General features: G+C 43.2%; 1 protein-coding gene and 1 long non-coding RNA gene across 18 annotated transcripts in view; one reads left to right on the plus strand and one right to left on the minus strand.

Annotated features, from left to right (window-relative positions):
• SYNE1 (spectrin repeat containing nuclear envelope protein 1) overlaps positions 1 to 18,291 on the minus strand; it is a 427,871-nt gene that overhangs the window by 8,873 nt on the left and 400,707 nt on the right. For 13 of the 17 annotated variants that reach the window (XM_032485189.1, XM_032485193.1, XM_032485194.1 and 10 more), the window contains 11 exons: positions 17,978 to 18,115; positions 16,079 to 16,270; positions 14,842 to 15,175; positions 12,566 to 12,634; positions 10,717 to 10,859; positions 8,780 to 8,906; positions 7,992 to 8,203; positions 5,308 to 5,508; positions 3,938 to 4,066; positions 2,418 to 2,630; positions 1,340 to 1,432 (listed from right to left, as the gene is read on the minus strand). In XM_032485189.1, the coding sequence (XP_032341080.1) occupies positions 1,340 to 1,432; positions 2,418 to 2,630; positions 3,938 to 4,066; positions 5,308 to 5,508; positions 7,992 to 8,203; positions 8,780 to 8,906; positions 10,717 to 10,859; positions 12,566 to 12,634; positions 14,842 to 15,175; positions 16,079 to 16,270; positions 17,978 to 18,115 (1,851 nt within the window). The remainder of the gene's footprint in view (positions 1 to 1,339; positions 1,433 to 2,417; positions 2,631 to 3,937; positions 4,067 to 5,307; positions 5,509 to 7,991; positions 8,204 to 8,779; positions 8,907 to 10,716; positions 10,860 to 12,565; positions 12,635 to 14,841; positions 15,176 to 16,078; positions 16,271 to 17,977; positions 18,116 to 18,291) is intronic. The other 4 variants (XM_032485195.1, XM_032485198.1, XM_032485196.1 and 1 more) reach the window with 1 other exon arrangement.
• On the plus strand, positions 741 to 17,499 carry LOC116665445. The gene is made up of 3 exons (XR_004322069.1): positions 741 to 816; positions 13,958 to 13,962; positions 17,488 to 17,499. It is a non-coding gene; the product is annotated as an uncharacterized LOC116665445 (long non-coding RNA).

The raw sequence follows: 18,291 nt of genomic DNA on the forward strand, positions 1-18,291 counted from the left end.
AATAAAGACAAGCTACTGATGAAAATTAAACTAAAAGTGCAGCAAAGGAAAAATAAATCAAATGAAATGATCAGTACCCATGAAATCAAGGAAACTGGCTTTTCTTTGGTTGAAGAAGTGAAATCAATTTACGTCTATGATACTCATCATTGAAGAAACATAAATTGCGGTTTGGGCATTCATGTCACATGTCATATATTTCTCCCAACTTTTCATGGTAGAAGAACAAATGACTCTACATGATCCAAAGATTGCTGTCTGTTTACTTACAGTAAATATGAAATTCAAATGCCATGTATTTCAAAGATTGGCATATTTTTCATCTTCTAGAATGCTGGAACAGTATTAAAAATCTTGGTAGGTCAAAAATAATAGCAGCATGAGATTATTCCGCATAGAGTGACGGGGACCCAACAAATCAAGTACTCAAGTTTAAATAAAGGCTAAAATTTGACTCGAAAAGCCAGTATTCCTTCACATTCTTAAACTAGGATCTACAGGAAACTAGTGAATGTAGTAAAAAAAAAATCCTAAGAAGATAATAACATTTATCAGCATAGAACTTAAGTGTTTCTAACAACAACAAAAAAAGTACACATGAAATCAATCCTTCTAAAAACTAAGGACAAGGGAATGATAATAAAAATGAATATAATCATAAAGCTGGACAAAAAAAAATAACCAAACAAAAAACAAGCTTCTAAATTACACAGAGAAATCAAGGTATAGAGGGTAGCAGGGGCCGAGCTGGTCTCTTCCTCCTCCTTGCATACCAGGGAGATGCCCCCGACAGGCCTCGTGGGTGAGGCACCTTGAGTTGTTGCCACTCTAGGGGGCGATACAATCACTGAAAACCTTCAAGACCACCTTCAGGAGCTTCTCTGCTTAAGACTCAACAGAATTTCCATTTGTCTTATAAACTCAATGGTCTCATGAGCCCCTCACAGTTTTGCCCACTGCTGGCTGAGGCGCCCCTTTAAGTGGAGCCTCCCTCGTGCAGGTGGACCATGGCGGAGGTGGTTTGAAGGGAGGGCCCACCAAGGGGACCAGGCTGTACCATTCTAGAGATGGCCCTGTGGGCAAGAAAAGTCATCTGTCTCCCTGCATACCAACTGCACGTTGAACCCTGACGCTTTTGAAAAACAGAGCTACCTGCTCTCACCGTCCCTGAGTGCACCTAGGAAGGGTGTGCAGCAGGGCTGAGGAAACAGCGCTTTGCTATGTCAGCCCCGCCGCGTGGCAGGGGGAGAGCCTGTGGACCCTGCTGGGGGGCACAGGCCCTGCGGCGCCCCAGCGTTCCCTCCCGCAGGCCAACGGAAAGTGACCAGTGGAAAGTTACCGTTCTCTGTCTGTTTGGGGTACTTCTTCCCGATGTAGGACTCACAGATCCTGAGGTGTCCAGTTCATCAGCAGAAGACCAGGAAGACAGATCCTACGTGGGAAATGGATGCCTCTGATGACTCCATGACCCACAGCCACGACGGCTTTGTCATCTGCAAAGTACTTCCCACCCACCCTCCTCCATCCCTCATAAAAGTCAAACCATTCCTTGGGAAAAATAGGACCAGATCACTGCAGGAGGAACAGAACCTAACTCTTCTAGTGTCTTGGGGTTTCCTGGATGTGAGTTGGGTCCTTCTGGAAAATACAGGTATAGCTTCGTTATCACTGGGCCGCTTGTGGGCTTTATTATCTCTAGTGACATGGATGTGAATGAGTTGAAGTGAAGGAGGTTAGAAACAAAAGGCAGTCATCCAGGAGCCTGCCTCGTAGCATCAGACAAATTGTGTTTTTTCTGGCACTGCTGTTACTTGAAGGAGATTGTTCCTTTGCATGCTTCTAGAAAGGCAACGTGCTTGTGTGTCCATAACAGGACTGCACCATGAATGTCTGAGGTCTTACCAAGCATCTCTGTACCTGCAAACGCATTTCTCAAAACCAACATGACTACCTTGATGCATCAGATTGAATGAATGAATGAATGAATGAATAAAAGCAAGCAGAGAACATTTTCTATGATTGAACTGCTGTCTGTGTCAGGAGAATTCATACCCTCTAAGGTCTGAATATGAAACTCATCTGCAACAGTGGGCTGTGATCTGCTCTAGCTGTTGCTGAAAACACACGAATTCCAAATAAACAGGGTGAAATAAAATGCCACAATCGTGGTGGTAGCAGGGTGAGCAGTAACAATTACAAGAGGATTTTTGGGATGGAATGAATCAAAAGTAGTGTCCTATTATGAAAGTTTTTGAGTTCATTTTTTATTCTGAGAGAGGCCTTTGAGAGCAGTGACTTAGAGAGGACACTCTAGTCTGACAAGTACTATATTCAAAGTCTTTCTAAAATGGATAAAGACGGTGCTTCTTTGCTCTCCCGTCAGAAACGCTACACAATGCTGTCTGTTTAGAGCTTACCTGCTGACTGCTTGACATGTCTAATAACTTCTCCAGCTCCTTGATATGACGACTGACCTCCTTCAAGAGGAGTTTGAGCCGATTTCCAATCACATGGACTTTTTCTTTGGCTTCTAAACAGTCTGTGCCTTCAGCATTCACCAATAGTTGGCAAGACATGTCTTGCAGTGAGGCCACTTTGAGTTGGGTATCTAACAGCTCACGTCTTATTTGCTGTATATATAACAGAAATATTTTTCTCAGAATTTTTGATAATTGGGAGAAAGTGCCAAAAGCGCAGAAGGGCATCACTTCCACTCAGTGAGCATCAGAACGCTTTGCTCACACAAGAAGGGATGCAACAGCCCACGGCACTGGGCGGTTGGGGACCCGTGTTCTAATCCTGCCTCTGCCAAATACATCCTAGAAGACCCTGGCATCTGTCTGATCTCAGTTTTCTCATTTGGTAAAATGATGCTACTAATTCCTGCCTGGCCCACAGTAAGTATTATCGGAAGGTTCGAATTGGTGAATGTATGTCAAAGGGTTTAAAACGTCAAGGATTATGCAAACGAGACATAAAATATTCTTTTATAAAGAAAAGTAAAACATTAACATATCAGTACAGAAAAACTCAAGTATGTCGAGGTATATACCCTGATATCTAGTCAAGATTTTTTTTTTAAAAGATCCATGGGGGATTCATCCCTCACAACTTAAAGTCTGAGGTCAACAGTCGAATAAAAATGTAGCCGCGATTACTTCCTCCTGGTTTCTAAGATCTTTATGGAACAGAACTAAAAGCTGCCAGTTCTGTTGGTTAGGTTAGTATCGGTGTTAAATGTTAAGAAATAGCATTTTAAAATACAGAAAGCAACAAAATGCAAATCATTGTCTCCTAATGGAACTCAAATATGCTTCTTTATCTTCTGTAAAATCACCTTACGTACACTGTACATTATATTGTCCAAAGTTCTTTGTATAAGAATCTACACAGAAATTCTGCAAATTTCCTTTTGAATTTAGTACTAGAAAAAGTTTCTTGCTCCTTGAGAACTGGAATGTTTTCTTTTTGTTAGGCGATGAAAACCCTTTAACTTTCCATGTTACTCTTTTTGTCTTAGGTTTCAGTAAACTTAGTGCTAAGGTTAATAATGTTGAATCTATACTTAATTCTTCTTAAGAAGCCTTAAATGGTCTCGATTTCAACAGTTTTAATGTCCTTTTATTATCAGCCACCCAATATATTCTTGGGACATAGATTCAACATATACAGTTTAAATTAAAAATAAGCGTAATTCGCTGAAGAACTGCCTTGATTAAAAACAAGTTAATTAAGGTGAAGAACAGCTCTGCCTTTGAGATGAGCAGTGACTTTAGAGTCAGACTCTGAAGCTAGTAGGTGTCTCCCATGCCTGTTTGCTTCATAGAGATGGGAAATCATGAGAAGTAACGAAAGACTAAGAGATTATAATGCAAAAGGTAAATACATAGTGTCACCTCCAACACAAGCAGAGGCCGTCTGAGGCCACACTTCTTACCGTGAGCTGTTTGTGATGGTCCTGAAGCATCTCTACATCAAGGTTAGAATCAATGGGGACAATTTCATTTTTCCTTCTGTCGATGTTCTCCAGCATAAGAAGCAAACCATGGCTCATTTCATGGAAATCCTATGGAAAAAAAAAAATGAAGCCTAAACTCATCTTGAATAATGTATTTTTCTTTCCCTCCCAGCTTAAATGCCCATGGTTTACAATTCCTACCACTGGTTTTTAAGATCTTATACACAATTCCTTTCTAAAGAAGGCACTGGTGCTGTTGTAATGATCTGAGCTCACGTTCTTACCAAAAGCATCTAATTTATTACTCGAGGGAAAAATCTGACATAAGGAGCACGCATCACAGTACTAATTTCTAGGGCTCCTATGCAGTGTGGAAGGAAGCAGCTCTGTTCCCCTCTCTTCTCCCCGTGTTCAACTCTCCCCATCTTTGAAGGCATAAATTCAATTCCATCTCTCCATTCATGCATTTGTTCATTTATTCAAGGCACAGTTACAGAACATCTCCAACAGGGAAGGCGCTGTAGTATGATTGGGTGCAGGGGTGAAAAAGGAGCTTGGGTACCTGCGCTCAAGGAGCTATTACTCTTGGGGAGCATATAAACATGGAAAGCAGGCTTCCCATCCTGCTTGGATTACAGTCCAAACTCCAGGCCAGGACCTACAAAATCCTGCACGACCTGGTTCCCGATCTCTTTCACCCCTTCTGTCCTCTCTGACCACATGCTGATCACACCAGCCTCTTTTCCGTCTTTCCTGCTTCTGGGACTTGCCATTTGCCTGATCTCCATGGCAACATCCTTCCAGTGTCAGCTCAAACATCCATAGGGTGTCCCTGATCACCTTCCCAAAGCGCTTTTTTCTGTTACTCTTATCATCCACATCTGTATGTATCTTGGTTAAGTATTTATTTGCCATTTTATCATCTGTCCTCCCCAACAAAAGTGGAGGCTGTGCTGTGCCCTGACTGCTTAGTGCAACATCTGTCAGACTGTGAACACTCAGCAAATACTTGTGCTATGAATGGAGGAGTAAATATTTGTGATGCTCACTCTGCTGTTTGAGAAATGTCTCCCTGCATGCTGCAAGTATCTGCTGAGTGAATGAATGAATGAGCTGAAGGAGGAATGGTGAGGCTGAGACAAACTTGTCAGAATAGTCTCTTGCTAGCTGTAAAGTTCAGCATGTACACATCCTCCAGTGAAATGAAAATTTGGGGCTCAAAGTTATCTCACTCAAATACTGACTTTGGGGAACAACTGCATCCCTGTAGTGACCTGGACAAATCAAGTCACAGACTCAGCGACACTGGAAATGTTTGACTCCAGAGCATGGCCTGCCCAAAGCCCCACCTGGCACTGCATCAGTGCATCCTGGAGAAGGCCCCGCCACTCCTCCAGCAAGGAGCACACGCGGTCCCAGCGCCCATTCATCTGGGACAAGCGATCCTGCAGATCCTGGCTCTCCTCTTGGCCAGCCTGAGTGAACTCGGAGCTGCACAGATTGATGGAGAGGATGATGGCTTTGCGGTGGTCCACAGCTTTCTGGAGCTCCTGAAAAGAGAAAGGGGAGAAAGGTTAAAAGAGGTGGATCAGAGATACACTTGATGACATGAATGAATCTTAAGAAAATATAATATAAAGGGGGAGCCAGAAACAGAATGATATGTGTGCCACTACAGCATTCATGTGATTTACAATACATATGCACACACACAAATCCACAATTTTCACGAATACGTATAAGAAAAAAAAACTAATTCAAATTTCAGGATGGTTGCTGTGGGTTTGAGAAAAGGGACAGATAAATCAAATTAAGAGGAACTTTGCAGGAAGCAGCGATGACCCTGCACAGTGAACTGAGGGGTAGGATTAACTCAACCCCCAGCATGGGGGTTCAACAACAAACCAAACAGGCCAAACCAAACCTGGCTCCGACAGTTCTGAACAGCAGGAAACATGCTCTTAGTTCCAGGGCAAATTCCATCTCACTAGACTAAATCGACTCAAAGCTGTGTGCAAATGAATGAAATGGGAAGCTACATAAGAAAGCAGATTCCAAGGCTCTGGCCTCCAGCTGCTCTGACTCCCGAGGCACCGTGACAGTGGCCCACAGGCTGAGAACATGGCCTTGGGCACAGGCCAGATTTTTGTGATGCTGAAGAGGATGAATCATGTTTCTTCAGCAAACCAATTTAGTTTGATTTCACACACACACACACACACAAAGGTGACTACTTTTTACTTTATGCATTTCCCCAAAATCTAGAACTAAATTCCAAGAACTTGAGCACAGGGTTATGTATTAAGAATCCAATATCTGGGGACTGTTCAAATATTCCCAGATCAACGTCGGGTGAGTGATTTTACAAATCACATCTACCCGGTCTACGTTTTCTTATAATTTCTCACCTTTTCTGTTATGTTTTCAACTTGTCCTAAAATGTTCACTTTTCAATGGATTCTTAACATGTCATAATATAGTGTCAACCACAGAGACCACATATGATCAAGAGATATCGTGGAAAGGTACCTGGTTATCCCACAGGTTCATCCTCAGAAAACACGAAGGATCAGGAAGGGGTGCAGAGGGGGGTGGCTTTTTGTTATTGTACAGGCTGATTTTTTTTTCCTTTTTTTTTTTTTTAATTGAAGTATAGTCAGTTTACCATGTTGTGTCAATTTCTGGTGCACAGCATAATGTTTCAGTCATACATAGACACACATATATTCCTTTTCATATTCTTTTTCATTATAGGTTACCACAAGATATTGAATACAGTTCCCTGTGCTATGTGATAGGTCCTTGTTTATCTATTTTATACATAGTAGGTTAGTATCTGCAAATCTCGAACTTCCATTGTATCCCTTCCAGGTTGATTTTCATGGTCTCACTTTTCCACCCTAATCTCGCTTAGGTCTCAGACCAGCCAGCATTTGCTTCATCAACTTTTTAAGGAATTTGGTTACATGCAACACTGCCTTATGCTTTCCTGGGGAGACACTGAAGTAACTGAAGTACCCCAGAGAAAAAAAAATGTTGTAATCCAGATAATGTAACCTGCATTTCCCATCCCATGCTTCATCCTGAAATCGATGGGGCTGGTGCGGAGGCTACTCTGAAAGAAGTTGGAGCATCTGTGGGGAAGGCTTATTTCACTGGTTGAAAATTTAAAACAAAACAACCAAAACAAACCACAAAAACATCACCCTAAAGGACATAACACCCACTGGAAACAGGGAGACATAAAGGCAGCGCACTTAATCCTCGAGCCTGGAGGGCCCGGTAGCTCCGCTCTGAGAAAGAGCACAGCTTGACGTTCTCCAAACAAAAAGACAGGACCGAGAGAGCTATTAAGGAGAAACCAAGCTCTCCATTCACAGTCTGCTTACAAAAGGCTCCGCGTATCAATGCCTTTCAGTAGCTGGGCTGAGGAGGGTTTTTAAGATCTAGAGAGGGAGTTAAAGGAGGTCGTCCTGGGTGCTACACCCATCCAGGTCAAAGTCAATTGTACACGTCAGGTGCTTTACAATTATTCCACGGGTTTGGTTTTGTTGGATTCATTCCACGGCAAATAGTTTCTGCCACTTTTATAATCTATCCCCTTAGTTCTGCTGGTTCCAGAATGTCAAGCGGCTTCGCTAGGTCTCCACAAACTCCCCCACGTACAATCCGGGAGAGGCCTCCTCTCCAGCTCTAGATATAAACTTTCAGGAACCTGGATGTCGCTGTATTACCTTTAAAAGAGGTTAAAGGGGTCCCAGAGGTAGCTGGATGTTTCATGAAATTTTAATCCGTCATTTCTTACATAGCAATTCGTTAGATCGTGGTCACTTTCATGGGGCTAGTTCTGCTTACACAGCGCATCTCTCAGCCCTTCCAAACCTGCCTCTGAACGCTCTGATTTGGGGTGGCTGGGGAAGCTTTCGTGTCCCTTTCTGCCGTGTAACTGGAGACCAGCTAGGGCTAGCGGTTCCACCTGACCAGGTGTCCCCCTTTCTGTCTGCTCGCGGCGGGAAAGGCCAAGGGCAGCTACCTTGAGCTTTTGGATCTGGAGCGCGATGGACTGGATATCGGTGCTGAGCTGCAGGCGCCGGAGCTGCTCCAGGTCGTCCTCGGTCTCCCGGAGCCAGGCCAGCGTGCTGCTCAGGTCGGAGTCGAACTGCTGCCGCCTCTGGGGGTTCTGTTTCATCCTCAGCTCCTTGCTCAGGGCCTGTGCCTGGATGAGCTCCCAGCGGTCAATCACACCTGGCAAGACAGGACACGCACGGGGTAGCGGGGAGTTTTCCTCCGCGTCGGGTGTTTAGGAAATGCTGGAAACGCACATGGGTGGCTAAATTTAAAACAGCAACAGGAAGAAAGTAAGGCCACTGGGCATTTCTGCGGTTGTCAGCTGTATGTAACAGGCTAATGGCTCTGTTTTTCCCATCTGCATTTTTAATGATAATGGAGCAAAAAAAAAAAAAAAATCAGCTACACAAGATTCAACACTGTAAAGAGTTTTATGAAGTAATTAGCATTCATGGGCATGAAGATAACATTCAATTCTTGGCTTCGTTCTGCAACAGAGCCTGAGAGCAGACAGAGATGCCTGACCAGCAATTAGAGACGGTGCCTTAAAATCAATGGAACCTGGTTAAAAACCACCGTGATGCTTTTCACCTCCCCATTCAGTTCCCGGAGATCAGCGTAACACGGGGGAAAGGTCTCAGGATAGAAGAGTGTAGAATCAGGTAGACAGCACAGTGGAACTCGGCGGGGAGGTGGGAGCAACAAAGAATTGTTGGATTTCACTCTGTCTTGACTTGGGCGCGGCGCACTCACCGGCTGTTTGCGTTTCTGTGCTGTTCAGGTTAACAAAGCCGGGGAAATGGTCCTCCTCCTCCTTCAGTTCGTGTTCCAGTCTCTTCACCGAGTCTATACTGCCACTGCATTCACCGAGCAGTTTCATCTGTTTAGACACAGAAAACAGGCCCCCGCCCCCATCACAAAGTTCTCAAAGTGTCATGAGTGCAAGGACTTCTGGGGAACATATCTTTGGAGCTCCTCGAAAAAGGACAGTGGCGTGTGCTACTTCTCTGGAAAGAGCGAGCCACTCTGCTGAGAGAAAAAGTCAAGTGACCCATCTATATTTACATAAAGCAATGCCTTGAAGATACACTTGGCACACGTGGTTTTGCTTAAGTCCTCAACATTTCTTTTAGACTTAGGTATTGAAACAGACTAAACCAAGGTGGGATTTAAAACTCAGAGCCCTCAGCCGGCAATACGATATATAGTTTTTGGCAAGTTGCTCCCATTTTCTTAAACTGGTGTGGGAACAGTAATATTACCACAAATCTCGAGGGGAGGGTATAGCTCAGTGGTAGAGTGTGTGCTTAGCATGCATGAAGTCCTGGGTTCAATCCCCAGGACCTCCATTAAGAAAGAAAGAAATAAACCTAATTACCACCCCCCTCAAAAAAAAGTTAGCGATAAAAGAAAAAAATGAAAAGAAAGAAAAATTTTTTAAAAATCTCAAAGGAATATCTTTGCGTTAAATAATTAAAATACTTAAAAGAATGAAACAATATTACAGTCAGCTGTTTCATGAGAAAATTTAAGCAATGTTTAAGAGATATTAAAGGAATCAGTTCTAACATGTTTACTATCCTGCACAGTATGCAAAGATTAAAAGAACAAATCAGTTCAAGGTACTCTTGCTATAATGATCAAAACATTTCCCTTCAAAACCTTTAACAAATCACATTGCTATGAAGTTACCTTGATTGCTTTTGATTGGTGTTAAGTATAATCTCAGTGATGTCAGCAAGAGCAAGGTCATTGTGAAACCATATTATATTTTTTAAAAGAGGTTTCACTATAAAAGAAGTCAGTATAATGGGCCAAACGGGACAGAGAGTAAACTTATGATTGATTATTCTTCTGTGATTGCGAGGATACTGATGTCAGCATATGTAACTAGAATGGTTCTCTCCCCCCTTGTTTCAAAAAGCAGTACGTGTAAGTTGTCACTGGGCTTAGGAAAATTAATTCTTCTTTCCTCTTCCTAGGCAGTCTTTGAGGAGCGGAAAGAAATGACAGGAGGCATGGAAGAGATTTACTTTCAAATCCTCTTGCTTAAGGATGTGTAGGAAAACAGGCAATTCTCTGGGAAAAGTGATTTGATAAATAACTTGAGCACAGCAATCAGTGTTAGTCCATACTTCACTAAAAGCATTGAAAATGGAACTGGTAATGCACACATCTCTTGCCACCTTTTCCCCAGATCGCTCTCGTTAGTCAGAGTTGTTTTCTCCAGAAAGAGCGAACGAACAACAGAGGATAAAAACAGTCTCGAGATTATCAAGTGAATCAAGACACTGAGGAAAAGAATGAAAAATTCTGCGTTAGTAATCTACCAGCTAAGATCTGCTGCTCCCAGGAGAAAATCATTAGCTGAATTTGGAAAAATGCCTAATCGCTTTCCCGACCCAAAGCATTTTGTTGCTTTCAATTAAATGGATCTCACTCAGTTCTCCGTGTAAAGGAACAGGCTGGTCATTACATTATGGTAGATCAGTGGGTCTAAGCACAGACTATTTTTTCTCAAAAGGTAACCTGCCAACCTGGCTTTGATTTGCACGTGAGCGTCCGTGAATTCAAGGGTAGCATGGTATGTGGAAAGCCCATCCAGCCCTCCCGCTACAGACGGAGCGTTCTTGGTCACACAGCTGTGATTACCAGGTACTGGTCAGGATCGCGAGGGTCTGGATACTCACATAGCCTCTGTAGCTGGAGTCTAGCTCTGGTCCTGTGGGAGTTTTGCTGCGGATGATAGTCTCTGTTGGCTGCATGTGAAAGCGGCTGTCATCCAGGGCTTTGCCCAGCTGTCGGATCTGCGACTCTAAGGCACTGGGATCCCCTGCAGTGTCAACCATAAGAATCTTTACAAGCTTGACAGTCAAGGAGAGGGCTAAGAAATTCTACACAGAGATGGCGTGTGTGTGGGTAATCATAAAGCACATTTAGTACCGGCGTGCTGGTGGGTTAGATGTTCAGGTGACCAGATCAGTGAATGTGCTCCACCAAGAATCCAAGCAGATGGGGTGCTGCAAAAGGGGCCTGCAGTGGGTTCTAACAGCCTGCGTGTCTGCTCCTTCGTCCAGCTCCTCCCCTGAAAATCTGCATGTTGTAAGCTGTGGAAGGCCTTTCTAAAAACTCCCGCTGGTGCCTTCTGCTCCCTAATAACTAGGAGGTAGTTACTTCTCATGCTCCCTCTGCATACATTTATCAAACAGAAAAAGACACACCTTGTAATTTTCCTTCCTGCATCTTAACAGAAGTTAGTGCCACTGAAGTCCCAGGTGGCTGCATTGCTCACATAAGCCAGGACTTCAAGTTAGCCAAGAGAAGGCTAGCTCTGGATAGGTATGTGTTGGGGCACCAAGCTAGCAATGACTTGCTTCTGTTTAAAACCTGAAACAGAACCAGGGAAAGCTAAGATTTTAGCATTTCCATCCAGATATGCTCTTACTCACAGCCTAGGACTCCTGGCTCGTCTCCTTTGAGAGATGGGACATCTCATTGCAAAATTATTTTGTGTGTGTGCATGTGCGTGTGCGTGTGTGTGTGTGTGTGTATTATAGTCTTTGAACTCAACAAGAACGTTGATTATCAGAGTGAAAGCAGGGTGAAAGCAGAATCAATATTAGTAAGCTGTATTAAATTTTTCATTTTTTTTTTTTTAAGAAAAAAGACCCTCTACAGACACCTGGAAAAGGTTCCCCACGGGGATCACGCAGGCAGTCACCATTTCAGGAACGCTACTTTACTTCCTGTCCACTTTTCTACAAAAACGCCCAGTATAAACTAGCTGGATTGTTAGGCTGTATCACCATGTTCAAACCCTGTTCTCTCCACCGTCCTCCAAATCACTGACCCTGTTTGTCTAGCGCAACTTTAAGCAAAACTAGTTCTATTTTCCTTTCTTTAGTTCTTCTTGTTTCAGGAATAGCTCTGTCCTTAAAGGAAAACCTAAGTCTAAAGGTAACTGTGGAATATGTTTCATTTCGAATTATTTTATGGGGTGAGATTTCTTAAACTAAAATTACAATTTTTAGAGCTGAATATCTGATTTCACCCCTTGTCTTATATGTGACCCCTGAGATCAGGAGAATAAGCAAAGGGCCTGAGGTCACACACAGCGGCAGATGGATTTAGGACTGGAGCCTTAGCCCTGATTCCCCAGCCAGAGGTAGGTCTGCAAGCCCGCGAAGGCACGAAGTCAGAGCTGCTACAGTCAAGCATGGCATCAGAGCACAGAAGCTAAGGCCAGTGTCTCCATCTCCTATTTTCTGTTCTAATGGGTATCACAGGTCTACGCTTACTGAGAGTTATTACTACTCAACAAGCTGAGAAGTTGTTTTATTGCACTTGATTATTGAAATCTTCTTGGTGTTGATCAACCAAATTTTTTTTTTTTTTTTTGGTTTCTGGGACAGCAGTCAGAGAAGGTTCTGCCTGAACATGCCCGTGGCACAGAGCTGTGAGAGGTGCAGTAGATGGGCTGAGAGGAGGAGGCTTGTTACAGGTGAGGGAGAGGGGTCTGCTGTGGCTTTTGGTGCCTACCAGAGGAATTTCTGATTGCACTTTCTGTGAGTTTTACATACGCCTCAGGACTTTCGGGAATCACTACATCTGCAAAAAAGAGCACAGCCTAAGTTGACTGTAAGTTCTAGAAACCTCGATTCCCTTTTGTCAGGAAAATAACTGTCCTGGGGGAACAAAAGGAAGTTAGTCATTCTGGAAAGATGAGTCTGGAACGTACAGAGGAGTCTGAGCATGCTCAACAAAGGTTTCCTGAAATAAATCATAATAAGAGCTCACATTGATTGACAGTCTTTTATGAGCCAGGCATCGTGCTAATAAGCATTCATCTGTCCCCACAGAAACCCTGCTGGGTGCATGGAAGCTTTATTCTCATTTTAGCGATGAGAAAACTGAGGTCCGGAGGAATTAAGTTACTCATCCAAGTTTCAACAGCTAGTAAGTGGCATCACTGGGATTTCAACCGAGACGGTCAGGTCCCTCAGCAGCGCTGTCCAACAAATACCGGGAGCCACGTACATTATTTTAAAGACTCTGAGGGCCACGGTAAAAAAGTAACAAGAAATGGATGAAAATAACTTGAATACTTAATTTTTCTAAACGGATAGATTCAAATTACAAGATGTAATCAACATAAATATTATCACGACTACTTTATATGCTTTGCGTTAAGCCTTTGAATTTTCTGTGTTCATGTAAGTGCATTTGACACAGACAATCTCCGTGAGAGTTTGCACCATCACATTGCAGGGTTCAACTGTCGTGTGTGGCTGTGGGCCACTTATCGGACAGTGCTTCTTTAGATGCAAAATGCTGAGCTATGAGGCTGTACTATAAAAACAAAATCAAAATCATTTTCTTTTTAGACAGTGTCACACCCTTGGGAATCCAAAGTGAACCATCAGAACCATCTAAAAGAGAATGTGTGAGATGCATTTACAAGTGCTACAAACTGGCCTCTGATTATTAAAAATTTTCTATTTTTGCTCATCTTCCTTACAATGCTCCTCTTTCTCGTCCATTCTTTCCCTATTACGTGTTTCTTGAGGTTTCATACTTCTTGTTTCCCTTCATACTTTCTTCTCCTTGTGATCTCCGTCCTTCCCTTGGGGACAATTACTGCTTACCATTTATATGTGGTTAGCCACCTAATCTGCATTTCCAGTTCCTGGAATTCAGACCCATGCATCCTTCTACTGCTGGATTTTTCCCTGTGGATATTTTGTCGCATCTCTACAGATGGACTCATCACCTCCGCCTTTCTCATTGCCCTGCTCTGTGGGTCCACAGCCACCCAGAGCATTCTCTCCCACTCACGGTCCTCAGGGCCTAGCACCACCTGCATCTTTCACCAAGATGCCCAAGCCAGAAGATACCATTCATTCCCAGTTCAGTCAATCGTCAGTGATGGAGGAGACGTCTCCTGATTTCTCATGTCTCTTCCATTCTCTCTATTCCCAGTGCTTCTTGCTTAATTCAGGCCACCATCATATCTGTGTCCTGGACTATAAAACAAGTCCATATGGACTCTCTCTTAATGAGCCCTTCTCTATAGAGTATTGAGACAGGTTCTTTGAAAATATGCGTCTGATCACATTGCCTGCCTCCTTACAGCCCTGCTGGGGCTCTCTATTGCCTTCGTGATAGAAGCCAAATTCCTTTCCATGATGAACAGGCTGCTTTATGATCAGGTCCTGGTTTGCCTTTCCACCTGCTCTTTGTTCACTTTATGCCCCCCAATCTACAGCCTTGTCATTCTGGACGAACTCCGGGTCCAAAAGCGCTGAGGCTGATCATACAGCTGAGATGGGCGCCCTCTCCATCCTCCCTCTGGACGTGGCTGTGTCCACATGACCAGCTCCTATTCATCCTCCTGGTCTCAGCTCAAGTCTCTTCCCTAAAGCCTCTCCTCAAAGCTCCGGGTTAGTCACCCTTGGTTGTGCTTCTGCACCACCGTGTGTACACGGTATCCTTGCGCCAAACATCTCACACGGCTGTTTCCAGTTTGTCTGTGTTCTACACTAGAGTGTACGCTCTCTGAGAAGAAAAGGAATTGTGTATTTCCAGTACGTACAAAATGTTTATCTCGTAGGAAGAAGGTAAGTATATTGGGATAAATCAATAGCCATGCCAATTTTGTATTTGCTAATCAGGTTAATATCCAATTATTCCATTTAGTAGAACCTCCCATAATGGGAGAAGGAACAGGATTCTGCTTAGCATGTGGATTTCCAGTACAGCATTCATCCCTTCTTATTTTCTTTCAATCTGGCATGTGGGGGGCCGCTCTTTCCTACCTGATAGGCCAACAGCTCCCCTGAGGTAGAAATCTTTTTCCTCCTGACCCTCTTCGTCCTCGGAGGGCAAAGTTCTGGACACGGCAGACTCGAGGTCACGACTGAGGTCATAGTCATGGTCCCACTCCAGGGGGATGGAGTCCACACTGGCAGGGGTGTCTCGTCCCGACCGCTCGCTCCGGAGGGGCTGGGCCAGTGAGAGGGAGGGGTTGGAGGAAGGCTGGGGGGAGAGCACACTGTCTGCCGAGGTGTCTCGCCAGTGGAGGTCTGAGAGAGCAGCAGACTCATCCAGCTCCAGCTCCCGGTCAGAGAGGTCCTGCTCATCGTCTGGGAGCTAGAAATGCAGTCAAGCCAGCCGTGTTATGGCAGCGATCAGCTGACCCCCTTCCCACTTTCCATCCTGCCTCTCACTGAATCTCAGCGCTCAAGCTGATCTGGACCACATTCCTACTGCAGTGGGGGTCACACCCTATCAGCAAATAAATATCTTCTGATCACTTTTTAAAATGTCTTTTACATTAATCTAGTAAATGCTCAGTTTTATCACTGGTAAAATGGACATAATATTAAGACCTACTTCAAAGAACTGATATAAGATTAAATAAGATAATATAAAGAAAGCCAACCTGGTACCTAGCCTGCAACACAGTAAGTCCAGAATGGCACATATCAGGAGCAAAAGGGAATTACTAATAAAACCTTAGCTGGTCCTTTTTTTACCTTCTACCCCAGATACAAAATATATTTTATCACACAAGATCCCAAATATCCTAATAACAACTTGACAATGAGCTGTGATCATGGTAGCAATTAGGGAAATGGAGGAGAAAAAAGTTCAACTAAACAACCTCATCAGTTGAGCCGCTGTTTACACTGCCCACCTTCATGCCCTGGTTTCTTCTAGAAGCTTCTTTATCTTCATAGCAGATATGAGCCAAGTACTCTTCTAAGCTCTTTATATGTATATATAGTAACTCATTTCATGCCCAAAGCAATCCTTTCTATAAGGAAGGTCCTGCTATTGAACCAGTTTTTACAATTGAGGAAACTGAGGCAAGAGACATGAAGTAACTTGCCCAAGGTTACGTAGCCAACGTGTGTGTCTGAGCTGGGGCTGGGAACCCAGGCGTTCTGGCTCCAGAGTCTGGGCTCTTACCCACCAAGCAGTGCTGCTCCCTAAGCCCATATGCTTTATTCTCTTTAGAAGGAATGACGATGGAAAGACAATGTCACATACAGGCAGGCGAATCAGCTTCTTATGGTATCTTTCCACGCGCCCAAAGACCTCCTGACAGTACCGCCGGAGCTCATCCAGCTCATCCTCGATGACCGCGGCGTCCAGCGGCTCGCTCTTCTCTATCAGCTGTTCTCCTTGGGCGATGATCTGCTCAATCTTACTGTGGTTCAGTGAAATTTCCTGCTGGAAGGCCTAGGGGGCACAAATCTCATGTAATTTATTTTTATTGCTCACACGGACATGAAGTAATTCTAAGATACATATTTAGGGGAAAACAACATGCAGGAGATATTAAATTTACCGTATACCATGACAAGCCAAGAGGTTAGTCCTTTAAAAAGTAAAACAAAAATTTTTAAATCAGAACAGGAGTCAGGAAGGGAATTGTTAGAATTCCACGACCAGAAAGGCGCCTTTGGCTAATAAAACTGACCACCACGGACAGTGTGGGTAAGAGAATCCGGTAAAGAAACTTTCAAACCCAGTGTAAAGGTGATAGCACTGGTTATCCCCAGTGAAAAGCAATAAGAAGCAAGATGGTGTCACTGGAATAGTTTAGTGTTTTAAAGAATTATATTGACTATTTTGATTTTAGATTTCCTGGTATGTCAAACATGACTAAGAAAAACCATCCCAATGATAATGTCACAAATTCTTCTCAGATGATTCTTTTATTGTTTCAGGACCTAAGCACAAAAGAGTATAAAATGGTTTGAACAACAAGTAATTCTGGAGAATTATTTAGACTCATTCTGTATGATTCAAAACAGTTAAGCTACTGGGGACAAGTTTCAGGGGATAAATTTTACTTCAATACAAGAATAAACTCTGGCATAATTGAAACTGCCCAATAATAAAAAGACTGCCCAGGGAGAGGGAGAGGTAATAAATTCTCTGACCCTGCTGGAGCCCAAAAAGAAAAGCTTCAACTACCACTTGGTAGAGATTTCCTGCTGAAGGTTTTCAACATCGATCTGCCTGTGAAACGACCTGGGAGAGTTGGGGTGAAGGGAGGTTGGAGAGAGAAGCTGGGCAGGACATCAGGGCTTAACTATCTGTGATTTTTTTATCCTGAGAATCTATGATGAAAGGTAACTTCCTTGTTTTACTAAACCTAAGTTTATGGGCAGCTCCACCACTCTTTTAAAGAAAAATCTATCTTGGGAGAAAAATTTCACAAGCTGCCTTGCGTATTATTCAAATTGTTAAAAACACTCTTCCTTTTAGGGAATCCTTGTATCTAATGTATGTCCCTCCTATTTATAAATTTGAACTAGCCACTGTGTTTGAATTACGTAGTGAAACGTATCAAATATGCTTAACAGTTCACTTTGCATCTGAGAATGTAGAGTGTGTGGCATGAAATCCCAACGTAAGAAAGTTGTTCTAGGGGGAGGGTGTAGCTCAAGCGGTAGAGCACATGCTTAGCATGCACAGCATCCTGGGTTCAATCCCCAGTACCTCCTCCAAAAATAAACATAATTAACCTCCTCTCAAAAACTTAATAAACTCACCTAGAAAATGTAAAGAAAAAAATATTAAAAAAAATAAAAAGAAAGAAAGTTGTTCTGCTCGGGATCCTGGGAATCAAATAAACTATTTGAAGGTGCTAGAAAGAATTCAGAAAAAGCAAAACCAACAGCTGCCAAAACAAAAGTGACAACTCTGGCAATCGAGTGAATAATTAAAAGCATATATGTTCATGGGAGCTGTATCTCCTGGAGATACTCCTTACTTCATTTGTAATATCTTTCTCATTTTCTGAATTTGTTTTCGATCAAGAAGAACTAATTTTTAAAAAATAACAGTTCTCTATTTTGTGTTTCACAAAAATCTCTATAAATCCTTTCCACTTCAGACTTCCTTCGCACTGGCTGGAGAAATGCACTAATCTCTTACCTTGAGCTGCTTTATTTTAGCTTGAACATCACACTCGGAAAAATGCTCAATGTTAGTGAGCTGCAAATCCATCTCTGTCAGCCACACCAGAATGCTGTCCCGTGCAGTCTCAAACTCCTCACGCTGGCCAATGAAATGCTGAATATGAAAATAAAATAATGGAAGTAAGAAAGTCCTCATACACATCCTGAGACGGCCCCACCAGGTCCAAGGTCTCCCAGAAAGTCATTTTCTCAACGCCCAACAAGAACCCCACAGTTTCTAGCCATGTAAGTTAACCTTGGATACCCCCCTTGCCATCCCAGTCTTACAAA

The sequence above is a fragment of the Camelus ferus genome, chromosome 8 (assembly GCF_009834535.1).
Source record: "Camelus ferus isolate YT-003-E chromosome 8, BCGSAC_Cfer_1.0, whole genome shotgun sequence".
Classification (NCBI taxonomy): Eukaryota; Metazoa; Chordata; class Mammalia; order Artiodactyla; family Camelidae; genus Camelus; species Camelus ferus.